The sequence below is a fragment of the Xiphophorus couchianus genome, chromosome 19, assembly GCF_001444195.1.
Source record: "Xiphophorus couchianus chromosome 19, X_couchianus-1.0, whole genome shotgun sequence".
Taxonomy (NCBI): Eukaryota; Metazoa; Chordata; class Actinopteri; order Cyprinodontiformes; family Poeciliidae; genus Xiphophorus; species Xiphophorus couchianus.
Genome location: NC_040246.1, coordinates 5724029 through 5739265, shown reverse-complemented (window position 1 = coordinate 5739265; position 15237 = coordinate 5724029). Strand labels below are relative to the sequence as shown.

General features: G+C 39.3%; 1 protein-coding gene across 1 annotated transcript; it reads left to right on the top strand.

The window, feature by feature from the left end:
- On the top strand, positions 1–15033 carry ptbp1a (polypyrimidine tract binding protein 1a). Its single transcript, XM_028000540.1, has 16 exons — positions 1–132; positions 889–945; positions 1169–1199; positions 5389–5449; positions 5603–5775; positions 6095–6241; positions 6536–6706; positions 7260–7370; positions 7509–7689; positions 8249–8323; positions 9355–9515; positions 10787–10820; positions 11889–11981; positions 12738–12954; positions 13080–13157; positions 13303–15033. Exons 1-16 carry the CDS (start codon positions 125–127, stop codon positions 13433–13435), a joined length of 1731 nt encoding a protein of 576 aa, XP_027856341.1. The 5' UTR covers positions 1–124; the 3' UTR covers positions 13436–15033.
- Positions 15034–15237: the final 204 nt, after the last annotated feature.

Here is a 15237-nt window from a genome sequence, read left to right as displayed (position 1 = left end):
TTTGGCTCCTGGAGCTGCCTGGACTAATCAGCGCTCGCCTCCGAGTGTTCAGCCATTTTGTAAGAAAATCAAGCAAGTCTGCCGCCCTACCTTCGCTTCAGACCTGCAGTTTTTTTCTTGTGCAATGGACGGGTAAGTGAAAAGAAGCTTACTTAAAGACTTACATTTTTAAACAAAACTGTAGGGGAAGCGAATGAGTATATTATGTTTGGGGTTTTATTAAGTGTTTTGACTTCTCAGGTTGCCGCTGTTTAACCAGTGGAGCTGTAAAACTTTACTCGAAACACTTTTTTTTCCTCTTCAAAACATGCAACAGTTAGCAGGAGGAAGCGCTAACTAGCAGCTGCTAGCGTCACTGCTACCCGTTAGTAAAGTTAGCAGTTTTTAAGTTATTTTATCACCCTCTATATACCGTTATATAGCTGGAAAAAAACGATTTAATGTTAGAAAAGCCGTTATAAGTATCTTTTTACTTCATTTTCACCGACAGCTTCTCTTTTTCTCGCACAACCTGAGTAGTTCACGCTGGCTAACTGTACCTTTGTAACTTGGTTTTTACGGGAACTCGAGAGAGGTTAGCTAAAGCAACGTGTCTCATTTCCGCATTCATTTTATCCGCGGAGTTTCAGGGCCATGTTGAAAATGCCTGGCCTCAACATTTCACGTTGATTTAATCAAGTTATCTTATCCGGGTTGGGTAGGATGAATAATAGCGCATCGTGCAGTTCAGCCGTGTTCTGCTAGTTTGGTTCACTGATTTTTTTGATAAAGGGAGACCGAGAAGCTGCGCAGCGAAAAGCAATTTGATCGACTTTCGTGTCATTGTTAACTGGTGTGAATTTTCCACTCTGAAGTTTTGCTTGCACTTGTGTTTCCAATCCGTTGTAGCCGCCTAGACGCCACTGAGTTGTACCCTCTGGGATCCGGTTACGTCCCTGAAATTGAGTGAGTTTTTTTGTTTGTTTTTTGTAATTACTTTTTTTTTTTTTAATTTTTGTTGCATTGTTGCTCGTCTTGTTTTTGATTTCTGTCCTGTACGTTGAAGCTCACATTTGGAAGAGGGAAGTCGCTTCACTTGCTTGTATTAAAAACTTGGTGTTCTTAGCAAAAACTGATCGATTTGTTTATTCAGCTGTGAATAACTGCGGATTTTCTGTGACTTTTACAGGAGTGTCCATGACATATCAGTTGGCACAAAGGTAGGCCACTTCTGAGTTTCATTTCAAATGCTTAATATAGACTTTTTGACTGTTTAGGGCTGAACAATATTTTGCATATATAATAGCTCCAGTAGGCCAGATTTGCTGGTCTGTTCAGACTTGGGGGTTGTCAGGTCAGACCTGAATGGTGAACCAGTAATCGCTATCTGTCAATAAACAATATATTGGGCAGTTGTTTAAGTGGCATTCATTTATGCTCCTTAAAATCTGACAAGACATGAGAAAACATGTATTTGAAGCCACATTATAATCGTGGCTAAATAAAATTGCCATGTTTTTTCTGATATTATTCACCCCTAAAATTAGATCTGGCTACCATTGTTATTATTGCAGGTTCTTTATTCATATCTACAGGGATTGTTTCTGTTGTCAGTCTGTTAATTTAAAATAAACATGTCTTGATATGCTGTTTGAAGTGGAGCAATGGATGTTTTATTCTGCTGCTACTATAAATTACAAGGAAAATGAGAAAAAGTAAGATAGTTTTGATAAGTATTTTTTAGTATAGCTAAACAGGAAGGCCTTCTGAGTTATCTTTTTTTTATTATCAGAAGTCATAATCTTTCTTATTTTACAAGTCAACTGGCATAAACGGGGATTGCAACCCCATTACGTCTGTTCCAAAACATCAATTATCAGAAAATTATGTACAGATAGTTTGTAGAGAAGATGTGTGCATTTGTGTGGCTAAGCCTCCACACCTCAGGAAATGGTTAAAAGAAAATCAGACTGATACACAATGGGTAAGTCTATAGGCACAACATGAAAGTAGGAAGATAAGAAATTAGTCCATGGGTAGTAATTGGCAAAGGAACAAACTGAGTTAAAACTTTCTTTTTTTCTTAATGTAGTAGCCTGAGAGGAAATGAAAAATTCTGGATGTATTCAGTCTTAGTCATGCAAACTTAGTTCTCCTGAGCTTTCTCTATTTTTAGGGTGGTTGTGTAAACCGGTTGCCCATGTGTCACAGGTTTGCCGTTGCCATCCAGACTTAATGAAACATTTATTACGTACGTCTGAGCTGTCAGCATGTCGGCCAGTACCACTCAGGACAGCAAATGCTGAATGTGTAATAATTTGGATAAAGGCCTTTTTTTTAAAAAGAGGTGGAGCTCCTTGTTTTTCTGTGCTGTGCTTGTTTGCATGTGTGGCTGTGGAAATGACACTTCCTGTAATTTTGTGTGGTCTCTGGGCCTTTCTGGAATGCTAAGAAGCCTGAATTGGGCCAGATAATGTTTTCGGAGACCATTGTTAAAAAAAAAAACCCCAAAAAACAACTAATTTGTACAAGACTACTGTAGGGGGAAAAAAAATGTGGGGAAAATTTTCACTGATGTAGGTCACGGATCCTCTGCAACTATTTATTGGGGCAGTTGGAGATAAACAAGTTGGTGTTTCAGCTGGACTCTTGTTCATTAATGTTTTCTCCCTATAAAAATTCCTTCTTAAACAGTAATCCTTGGTAACAGTGCCAGGGGAGAGACATGTGTAGGTGGACTAATTGATCGTAACTCAGAGCCATAACCATCCTCCCACAACAGCGCTCAGCCTCATGGCCAAAGGTCTTTACAATGTTTAAACAAGATCTCTGCTGCATGTGTCTGTTACAGTGACACACCCCACAGTCTTTTCATTCCAGTAAGAACTATTGGTTCTATTTTAAGTCACGATGCACCTTTTTACTTTTTGAAATCCGTACTGGTTGGAACTAGAGGTTAAATGCTATTGGCTAGCTTGGTCCTGTTTTGTTTTCTGGGTATAACACACTGCGGTAATGATGATGCTGAGTTATGGAGCCTTGCCTTGCTGGAATCTGTAATTATTCTGTCTGGGCAGAAGGTCTGGCATGCTGTGGTCACATTCCGATCTCCCCCTTTGTAGCCCCCCATTGAGGCTCTGATCCCTCCCCCCTTCGTCTGGTAGATCCTCATCTGATCATGGTGAAAACATGTCTCTACCTGTACTCGTCTCCTCCTTTGTTCTTCCCTGTGAGATCTTGTTCTACGGCTTCTTACTAGAACCCCTAATATGTTTTCTTTCAGCAGCTAATGTTGCATTAAATCCTTTTTGATAATACAGTATTCCCAAATGTTTCAGGAAAATCTAGGAGAGAAGGAAATTCGATTCATATCTTTTGTGACTGAAAGGAAGCAGCTGTGCAGTTTTCGGATATGAGCCAGTGTCAACTTTTCCTGACGGTTACAATTATACTCTTAGTCATCCACAAACAACAAACGTAAACAAACTGAGGCGCATTTAGCTGTCTTTAGAGGAAATAGCTTTGAAACTACACTAAGAATTGCATAATCTAAACTCTTTTTTTTTTTTTTTCCTGTATGATTTTACCGTTTCTACCACACTCTGTTCAAAAACTATTCTTTTCTTATTACACTGTGAAAGCTGTCTGTTTGTCTATCAAGTTGATGCTCTAGCTTAGCTCTAATGTTCTTACTGAATTTGGGAAGTAAAGGGTGAAAGAGTCCAGCCTACAGTCCGTGCAGGAAGTTGAGCAAACCCTGGAACCAAACCTGATCTCGGAGCTCTTCCTGTTTGTAGCAAGCTGCCTGCTGACTGATAAAGATACACAGCGTTCTCACAACCCCGGAGTCAGATTGGTGCTTTTCCTGCATCTCTCTTTGTCTCCATCTGCCCTTGACCTATGAAGATTTTGCTAATTTATTTTTACAGTTCCTCCTGTCAGCTATCTGTATCGCTGGATATTTATTGTATTTTATCACGTAGTAGGGACTTTGGTACCAGAGCTTAGACTCTGGCCCAATTATCACTGTATGGTGCTTATTGTTTCATCCACTGTTTATTAGATAATTATTTTGAGCATCTCGGTGACTCATCCAACATTCATTATTGTGATTTTTATATGAGGTAATATACGTTGTTTTAAAGGATTAGTTGTTCACTTCTTTATGATTCCTAAGTGAGTGGTGTTATAAAGACCTAAATGCTTTAAATGATTCTCAAAATTAGCATATTCTTGCTACATGTTGGGAGTGATTGTGGGCACTATTGATTTAGGTCACACTCTCATAGTCAAAACATCTGCAAGGCTGTGAGCAGTAATAACCGTTTACAGCCGTGGGCCCAGCCTTTCCCTTCTGCAATGTTTAGAGCGTCTCTCTCAAACTTATATTCCTCTCGTTCCCACAAACTCCGTGTCCTATTTAGAAGCACACAGCGAGCAAGAATGCTAACAAACCTGTTTTTGGTGGTTTCTGGTAAAGAGCTCTGGGCTCTTCAAATACTAGAGTCTCCTTGCGGCTCCATATGTGTGCACGGCTCGGTAACAATGCCCCTAGTCTCAGCCTGAACAGGACGTCCATTGTGGGCCGATGTAGAGCTTAGACTGCTGAGCCACTTCTTGTGACTTTTATACTTCATCTTGCTCGGCTCGCAATACACTGAGCCATGGAAACAGCCCTGAAACAGCACTTTATATCTCCTAAGGAAAGCTTGAACAAGGCACACAGCAAACTGGTTTTACTGGGATGGTTTCCATGTTGCCTTGCTTATAAATTGTTTCTGTGTTGACGCTGCTGTTTGTGAAGAGCGGTTGAGTGCAATTTTCCACTTTTGCCACCGATTTTCAGTTGGAATTAGGTTCTGGACCTTGGTTCATTCAAACATATAAATGTTTTTTATCTAAATCGTTACTTTGTAGCATTGGCTGCATGTTTTCGGCTGTTGATTTATTTGAAGGTTAACCTTCGCCCTTTGTCGATTCTTTTGCTGGTGTTCCTCCAGGATCGTCTTGTATTTAGGTCTCATCTCTGAGCAACTCACACATTCTTGCTGATTAAAAAGCATTCAAACAGCATGATGCTGCCACTATTATGTTCCATCAGTGTTTTTCTGTGTATGTAGGTTAGTTTTGTTGGTTTATTAACTAATAACTAGAGTTAATAACTCTAGTCTGGAAGAATAAAGTGAGACGGAACTTGGCTGTGTTATCTGACAAGTTTAGCAACAGAATTATTTCCAGTGAAAAGAGTGGCGTTTCTTGGAAACTGTTTCTTTTGGTTATCATGTTACTGCCGTGGTTATCACTCAATTGCTAAGTAATATGAGAACTGTGCGCCTCACCTGCCATGCTGTGCCTTCATTGCTGAACACACTGAAATGAGCCTTTATTTATATCTTTTTCCTCTTGCAGAGGGGATCCGACGAACTCTTTTCTTCCTGCATATCCAACGGACCCTATATCATGAACTCAGGTAGGGGGGTTGCTATGAAGGGCTTTCTTTTTTTATTGAGGTGCTTAGTGTCCGTCTTGTTTGTGTTGCCATGACACTCAATCCATTATTCACAAAGAACCAGAGCCTTATGTTCCCTCCCTGATTGTATCAGCCTCTTGTTTTCTCCTGCAGCCAATGGCAACGACAGCAAAAAATTCAAAGGTGATGTCCGCAGTCCTGGAGTCCCATCACGTGTGGTCCACGTACGCAAGCTGCCCAATGACATCAACGAGGCTGAGGTTATAAGCCTGGGACTGCCCTTTGGGAAGGTCACTAATTTGCTGATGTTGAAAGGGAAAAACCAGGTAAGGAGAAGTACATGCCACTCGCTATAGCAAAACCTACGAGGTTTTCACTTTTCCTATAATAAATGTTCGTGTCCAAAGCTGGGCCTCAGAGATCAGCTTTCTATACTGACCTAAAATTCTAACAATCATTCTTTTGTTGCACTCTTGTGTCTTTGTGGTCAAACAATGCTCATTGTTAGGAATTCCTCTGGGAAGAGCTTGGATCCCCTTACTTTTATGTAAATGGCTTTTATTTACAGCCATTATGAGTTCCAGTTAAAAGTGCTTCGTTGACAACATGGTGTTGTAGCGTATTTATCCGGTGCTCCCTCTGCAGGCCTTTCTGGAGCTTAACAGTGAAGAGTGTGCACAGACGATGGTGAGCTACTACTCTTCCGTCACCCCTGTCATCAGAAACCACCCCATCTACATGCAGTACTCGACTCATAAGGAGCTTAAGACGGACAACTCTCCCAACCAAGTGGTAAGAGTTCGATCTGAGCAACGTGATCATCTTTTTGGCTGTTTTTAGAGTTGTCAAAATAATTGATGTTGCAATAGAATAGACGTACATAAATGAATAAATTCAAAGACACAAAAGCGATACAAACTGACTCATTTATGTTACCCAGCGACAAATTTTTAAATTGTTTTAAGAGAGAAGAAAGCAAAAATTATATTTACATTAGAAGTCATTTTAGTATTTTGAACACCTGGCTTTTTGTTGCACTCTTTGCTTCTGAATGTGTAACGTGAGATAATCTCTCTGTTTCTTTAGCGTGCCCAGGCAGCTCTGCAGGCAGTCAATGCCCTGCATGGCGGTGGAATGGGAAGCATGGCCATCCCCACAGATGCAAGCAGCCTGGCTGGAGCCACAGCCCAGAGCCCTGTGCTCAGAGTGATTGTGGAAAACCTTTTCTACCCCGTCACCCTGGATGTCCTGCATCAGGTAGTTCCACTGTGGCAATGGGAAGAGATCAGATTTTAGGTTTTTGGGATAGTTACAGACAACGTTTAGAATGTCTGCTTAATTGGATTTGATCAACTTATATTCAATAAGTTTAATTTGTACTAATGAGCTGGGTTCTAAGCAAATTTTCTGGTCACTATCTGCATAAAATTTGAAAATCCTTTTTTTTTTTTTTTTTTGAATGTTGTTTGCAACTGCTGCAGATGGTGTGTAAAATTGGCTGGCTGCATTTTTGCAATGCCTGGGATAAACAAAGACAGGTTTTGATTACACTAGCTTGTACAAAGGAAGACTACCACCAACTCCGCTGCTAATAATACACCTACATATTTAATTTATGTATCCGCCTCTTCTTGTTTCTCTCTATGGTGCAAGTCTGAGATGTAATCTGTAACTGAAGCATTGTGTCAGTGGTGAAAGGTTTCATCTTAAATCCAGATTGAGTTTGTCTTGCAGGACCTTTGCAGTAGTTGTTTAAATATTTTTTAAGTGTGGTGGAAAATGGCACCCAACTGTAGCTCTTCCTTTTCAGATTTTTTCAAAGTTTGGAACCGTGCTGAAGATCATCACTTTCACCAAGAATAACCAGTTCCAGGCATTGATCCAGTATGCTGACGCCATGACAGCTCAGCATGCTAAACTGGTAAGACTGGTTTGACACCACTGGTTCACACATCACTAGGGGCTTTATTTGAGCTGTCCCTGCTAAAACCAGTCTAAAGTGAACCAGTGTTATTACGGAGCATTTACTAATGGTCTAAGGATTGGTTCTTGTGTTTAGTCTCTAGATGGCCAGAACATCTACAATGCCTGCTGTACTCTGAGAATCAGCTTCTCCAAGCTCACTAGCCTCAACGTTAAGTACAACAACGACAAAAGCAGGGACTACACCCGCCCTGACCTTCCTACAGCAGATTCCCAGGCCTCACTTGACCACCAGACCATGGCAGCTGCCGCATTTAGTAAGATCTTTTTTTATTTTTTCATTTGCTTTGTTCACATCTCAAAAAATTTTAATGTTGTGAAAAGGTTTAATAGTTTTTGGCACTCATTGAAAGAGTTAAACACATTGTTTTTATCACAGATAGTGAAATATTTCAAGCCTTTTTTTCTTGATTTTTATGTATTTATCATTACGGCTTTCAGACGATCAAAATCATTCTTGGTCTGGAGGAAAGACGAGATGGGCTTTCAACCTATGACACTGCGTAGGTTTCACAGGCTAATTGCCTCAGTGCCACGTTGTATTAATGCTAAAGGAGCCATTTCTGCTTTAAAATATCTACATTTTTATTGATCTCATGTAATCTAATCTGAGACTGAATTCTGGATTTTCATTATCTGTAAGCCATAACTACCAAAATTACATCAGATAAAGGCTTGAAATATTACCAGGTATAACATGTTTCACTTTTGTTATTTTTCAACTATTATTTTTTTTTTTTTCAAATGCATATTTTAAACTTTGATGTTAGTGGTGAAATTTGCTGTTTTGTTTTTTTTTCTTTGCTTGTCATCCAGCTGCTCCAGGTATAATCTCAGCCTCGCCATTTGGTGGAGCGCATGCCTTCCCCCCAACGTTTGCCATCCAGCAGGGTAGGGCTGTAGTGATACACTAATCTCACAATACAATTCAATGCATGATATTCTGCTCATGATAAGGTGTGGTAGAATATGTCACAATATTCAGCAAACAATATAATTTGATAAATCTTTTCAATTTTCTGAAAGATTTTAGAGGGGCAGAGTGATTTTGCTGACATTTTGTGACTGTTCCATAGACTTTGAATTGAATTAATTGAACTGATTGTGAAATACTGGTGTAATAAATATTGTTTTTGTTATACATTTGCTTTGTTTAAATGTTAATTTAAGCCTTTGTGTATTTGGTTATGCAGAAAGGGAACCTTTTTTGTCTTATATTAGATAATGTAATTTATCTATTTCATTACTTAATTGTAACTGGTTGTTTCATTACATGTCAGTTTTAATGTACATGTACAACTGGGTAAAAAATGTCATGTGTGATAGCTGTCATTTAATTCATGTGGATTAAAACTCAAAGTAGGATTTAATGCATCGATACTCGCGGATTAAAAAGTTATACTTTCTGAGGAAAAACAATATTGATAAATATTGTCAAATCGATAAAATTACACAGCTCTACAGGCTGCTACAGATGCTACATAATTTTCTTTTCTTTGTTTGGAGATGCACCAATCAGAATTTTGTAGTCGATATTTGATCTCAAAGTTTTTGAGGAGCTGTGAAATACCTGTAACGCTTTTAGTTCAGTCACATTTCTTGATGCCACAAATGATATTTAAACTGAACTCACACCGTGTTTATGAGTTATACTTCAATGATTCCCAAGAGGAAATTGCCCATTTGTTGACGAGCTACTTCATGTAAAGTGTTGAATATTACCAAATACAAATGTAATTATAAGTAATATAAAAAAATATATACATAAGTGTGACGTAAGTGATTTAAATGCAACCTGAGTACGATATAAATAAATGAAATAAGTATGTACGTGGAAATGAGGGTTATGTTGGGCTGCATTTTGCTTTATGTTTTGTCAAAGGGAATTAAATTAGAAATAATTTCCATTTTCCTATCCAAAGGACTGTCAGTTCCTGGCATTCCCGGTGCCTTGGCATCCCTGGGCATGGGTCACACCGGCATGGCGGCTGCTGCAGCGGCCGCAGCCAGCCGGCTTGGCCTATCAGGGCTCGCTGCCGCTGGGGGACACAACGTGTTGCTGGTCAGCAACCTGAACCCTGAGGTCAGTACCCTCATTAGGCCTGAAAGCATCAGTCACTGTGGCTAAATGAAACATTGCAATTCGTTTTGTGATCTTGAACCCACTTGGTCAGGACAAACTATTCTGTTTGACGCTTTTTTCCTCATATCAACAAAAGTTAAACTGCTCTGTTGTTTTCATAAAGTCAAAAGCTCCTTTCTTTCAGGACTTCTTTGTGTTTGACCAAACCTGCTGCGTTTCTGACCTGCCACTTTGCTCACTGTGAATTTTTAAGTTTGTTTGAAAACTAACTTCTTTTTTTTTAAAAAAAGAAAGTAAACACTTAACATTTCATATCTTCATTTTTTTTATCCATTAGTTAAAATCATTCTTAAGTTGTTGGAGAGACAATATTACTTTTTAAGTATTAATGTACAATGCGTAGCATAGTCTGTCATGCTCAGTGCAAATACTGTGGCTGCATCTTTATGTGAACCATGTAAATTTAAAGATGAGCATTTAGAATTTATGCAGATTTGAGCTTTTTTTAATCATTAAATTATTTTAAAAAGCATAGTGTGTAATTTAAAAGTATATATTGTCTCTGCCTTTTTTTCTGTATTTCATTGTTAATCTTTTTTTCTCTTCTTTTTCTTCTAGTGTTCCCATAGTGAAAGTGCATTTTAATTTAGCCAGTTCTACTGTCTGAAGCACTACATTTCTTTGTGTATACTGACCTTGTTTTTTTTTTCATTTTACCTTTTTCTCTTTTTTTTTCTGTCCCCTTCTCCATCTTTTTGTTTTTGAATCCCCCCCCCCCCCCCCCCCCACCCCACCCCACACCGTCCCTCACCTCATATCTTGCCAACTGACTGACTGCACGCCCCATGACCAAATGTTCCCCTCTGTCCTCCTCCCTTCTGGCACCTCCCTGTTACTACTCCTCCATCTACCCAACCCTTTCTCCCCTCCTTACATTGTGCCCCATTTTGATGTGACCCACAAATTGAAAACACATGCTTGGCACCCATGATTTGTTTTACAAAAAATTATTATTATTTATTTTTTTACCACCCTTTCCCCCCCATCACTTCTTCTCTTCACTCCCTCATCTTTCAATTCAAACTTTGTCTTCCATCATTCTCATGCCTCTCCTTCCTCCATGGTACTGTGGCCTTCCTGTGGACCTCGCCGCCTGCGGACATGTCCCGACTCCACTCCACTGTCCTCCGCTCCGCCTCTTTTCCCCTGTCCCCTCTCCCCTTTTGGCCCCTCCCTCCCCCTGCTGCTCCCTCCCCCTGCTGTCTCTAAAGACCGTTACGCCACACTGCCTCTTTATTCTTTTCGGTACGTTATCATCCTTTCATCTCCTTTTTATTACTACTGTTATGTGGCGAGGTGGGCATGTCTTGTTTCATGTTGTTGGCTTTGTTCATTTTACTTTTGTTTTGTTTTAACCACTGATGGTTCGTCATCAGGCTGCAGAGCGGTTAAGGGTGGGGGTGTCTGGTTTGAATGGTTTGGTTGTTGTGGGGTTGTGTGAGGAAAAGCAAGGTGGGACGTCACATTAAGCCACAGCATTTCATTTAGTTTTTAAATGCCTTGATTTAATGGCCTCGGGCAAGAAACATTAGCATTTTTTTTTTTTTTATCTTCAAAGAGCAGAGTTTTTAAAATTTGTCTGTTGCCTGACTTAAAAAGAAAAGTGGGGATTATTTTATTAGAGTTCAATTAAATTTGTAAAGGTTTAAGGTTGGTGAATATAGGTCAAAACATAACTGATTCTGGAGCAGTAAAGTGTCTGCAAAAAAATAAAAAATTCAAAGTCTAGTTTCTTAAAATGAATGTTTTGTGGCCCCCAGACTGAGGATTTTTTTAATCTACATTTTGGACATCCTTGAGTGCACTAAAAAGATGAAATGCTGCTGCTTTTTGATTTGAGAGTTAACATATATCTCAGTTTGTCACTAGTGGGGTTTTTTTTTTTGTTTTGTTTTTTTCTTGTCAGTTATTTAGGGTATGTGCATGTGTAGTTAATTTCTGCATGTTTCTGCTTAGGCCTCCAGTTGACCAATTAATCAACTTTCCTTGCCTGATCAAATTGATCAAAACTACTCATCTTACAACTCTTACTGATTTGTCCTCAAATCACTGCCTCTACCTTTTAAAGATGTGATAGTCTTCTGTGTAATTGCCTCTCGAGTACTTGACTAGGTTTAGTTTGCAAAATAAAGCAGAATATTAATAGAATAGTGCAAACACTAGCACAGATTAATTCAGCAGAACTGTATTCAGATCAGATTTAATAGTTTAGGCAGTTTTTGTTGCTGTGATTGGCTGTGTGGCTCCTTTATAATACTAAGTTGTATGTTGTCCTTATTGCGCTGGTGTTGTGACACACTGTTTTCTCCGTAGGTGTATACGGTGATGTCATGAGAGTGAAGATCTTGTTTAATAAAAAGGAGAACGCTCTAGTCCAGATGTCTGATGGCACACAGGCTCAGTTAGGTAAGCCAGACAACATGCAATTTTCTCTCTTTGATCTCCATCTTTAATCTTGCTAACAGCGTTCCTCCCATTTTCTCATGTATTGTTTTGTCCTTGCTTTTTGGGAGTCTGTGGTTTTCCTTATACAAGGTTGTAAAATGTTTTTGTTCAGTTCAAATCTTACAGCGTTTGCTTATTTAAGATGATTTGATTCTCAGGTAAAGCATTTGAAAAGCCTTGTATTAATCACGTCGTCGTCGTCTTCTTCTAATACTTATTCTACTGAAATGTCAAGTCTGCCACACTCCCAGCAAACGGTGTAGCTTTGACAATTTTATCCTGTTTGTGTGCATAGATTAAAAAAACAAACATTATCATCCACTTTATTGTAGCGTTCTGGATTTTTATTAGTATTTTTTACACTTTGCAGTCAGCTTCACAGTGAGAGAGACTGTCATGCCTCCTGCTACTTCCATTCTCTTTCATGAGGGGAGAGTTGTGCAGAAAGCAGCCAAAACACTAATCATTGAAATGTTATGATGTTCAAAACAGCACATTTATGAAGCAGGTAAACAACTTCAACTGGAACATTTTTTTAAATTATATATCAAACCAGAAAATGCCTCTTTTTGAAGGACTAATCAGTACCTGGAACAAAATTATAAACATTTTCATCTTAGGAGCAAAGAAGGGAAACGATTGAGGAATTTTATATGCGTAAGCTATTGCGAATTGTTAATATGGAAACTAAGATGCTGACTTTGCTGCCCTTTTCAGCCATGAGCCACCTGAATGGCCAGCGCCTCCATGGCAGGGCCATGCGCGTGACGTTGTCGAAGCACACGACAGTGCAGCTGCCCAGAGAAGGCCATGAGGACCAGGGCCTCACAAAGGATTTCAGCAACTCGCCGCTTCATCGCTTCAAGAAGCCCGGCTCCAAAAATTACTCCAACATCTTCCCACCGTCTGCAACACTCCACCTCTCCAACATACCGTGAGTGTCTCTATCTTTTGATTGTTGTTTTAAAATCGGCACCAAAATGCTCAGTGGTCACATAAACCTTCAACCCAAATTGGTGTTTAGTAATCTTCATTTTCTCATCCATGTGTGTGATTCAGGCCTTCTGTGATGGAGGATGATCTCAAAAGACTCTTTGCAAGCTCAGGAGCCACAGTCAAGGCCTTTAAGTTCTTTCAGTAAGTTGCAGGTTTCTGAAATTATTAAAGTTGAAACCGTCTCTTTTCTGTACGGTTGAGTCAACTGAAGCTGAAACTGTTGTAGCAGTCATACAAATGGACATGGCGTCGTTTTGAGAAAATGTCTTTATTTGTAATTGAACAGAAAGGACCGCAAGATGGCCCTAATCCAGATGGGCTCAGTCGAAGAGGCGATCGAGTGCCTCATCGAGTTCCACAACCATGATCTGGGAGAGAACCATCACCTCCGAGTGTCCTTCTCAAAATCCACCATCTGAGTGCCTTTCCTTGCACCTTTCCCTTCCATCTGAATGCCACTGTTCTCGATGTTGCCTTCAGGGGAAATGGCCTTCATAGCATATTTATACTGTCTATTTTTCCATAAGGGTGTTGCCCATTTATTGCTTTTTTCCCCCCGTTAGGTTTAGTTTAGATTTCAGATTTGATCCATATCATTCTGATTCTTCTGTCTTAAGTGCGGTAACGCAGCAGATATTTTATGTTGTCATTTGCTGTCAAGGAAAAGATATTCCAAAAACATAATAGATGGATAATGATGTTCCCTCTTGCCACGCACAAATTAGCGTCTTTATTTGGGCTGGTTTGTTTACATTCTTCTTTGATATTATTAGAAAATGTTAGCGTTTCTCGGGTAATTTGCTTAAAATTAGTTCCTTTTTTCTTCTCTATTTGTTTTATTTTCTTTATACACTAAATTCAACAGCAAAACCCAATCATCACTTTTGTTTTGACAAAATTTTAGGATTTCTGAAATGGGCAACATTTTGTTACCAAAACACTTTTGTATTGGAGGCAAAGTAGAGCCATCTGACCAACTTTACATTTTGACCATAAAGACGGTCTCTACCATAATGCGCATCGAGATGAATTGTACCTGACCCACTTCAGCATTCCTTTCTCTCTTCTGGTTGTGTGAAAATGTTCACCGTTTTGGGGGAAAAAGAAAAAAAAAAAAGCCACTTTAATCCTGTTTGGCCAGTGAGGAACGGTTTAAGATGAAGACATTTTTTTTTTTTTTTTTTGACACATGCGCTCATCCATCTTTACTTTTTATGTTGCGTCTACCCTCCTGTTTCCTTCTGAGGATCCAGACCACTATCAGAAGTTATTCTGTAAAGACCGTTTCTTTTTTTTTTCTTCTTTCTTATGTTTGTAATCTTGTGCCTTACTTTGCCCCAAAAGTAGCCAGACTGCTCTGGCTACTTTTTCCATACTTTTCTGGTATTTACCAGCATTGTTTAAAAAGGGGAAAGTGGCCCATTTAATCTCCTTTCTTCTTAAAAAGTACAATTCTTTATCTTTTGTATGCATATAGCCCCATCATACGTATCTAGAATCTATGAATGTAAGTCGGTTAGATGCTAAATCCCTTCTTGTTTTTGTTTAGCTGATGTAGCTCTGTTTAGGTGTGTTGTTGCTGATGTAGAGCTGAATTCAGCCTTTCAGTCTTACAGCCCCCTGTCACTTCCATTTAGTGGGTTTTGGGGCCTCATTTAACCAGGTTACGTTCATATATATATATATATATATATATATAAGTATATATGCGTGTAAAACTATATATTCATTTATCTTTTCTTTTTAAGAGTAGATTTACATGTATTTTGCCTAAATTTAACTAACTTGTGCTTACAGTAGCTGAGTTTGATGGCTAGTGGAGTGCCTTCTCCCTTTGCGTTTTTATTCCAATGCTGAAACAAGCCTGGTCAGTGGACTTTGTTTACCTCTCTTTCAGATCTCGTATCATACTTGTCTGCAGAGATGCCTTTTCAAACAATAATCAGGTAATCCCACCTGACAGAGGGCAGCTTGGAGGCATTCGCACGTATGACAGTCTTAGGCTGCGTTTAATACAAAAAAAAAAATCCAACCAGTATATATTTTGTAACTTCAGCGAACCAGAAGGTTGGGAAGCCCTGCCTCATTCCCTGTCTGTGTCTACTTAAGCCACAGTCAGTTTGTGCACTTTTCCTTACAGTTAAGTCCAAACAGGCACCGTCACGCTGAAGTCTTAAACAATCTCTCATTCCTGCGTGCCTCAAGCACCAGTTTTCCAACA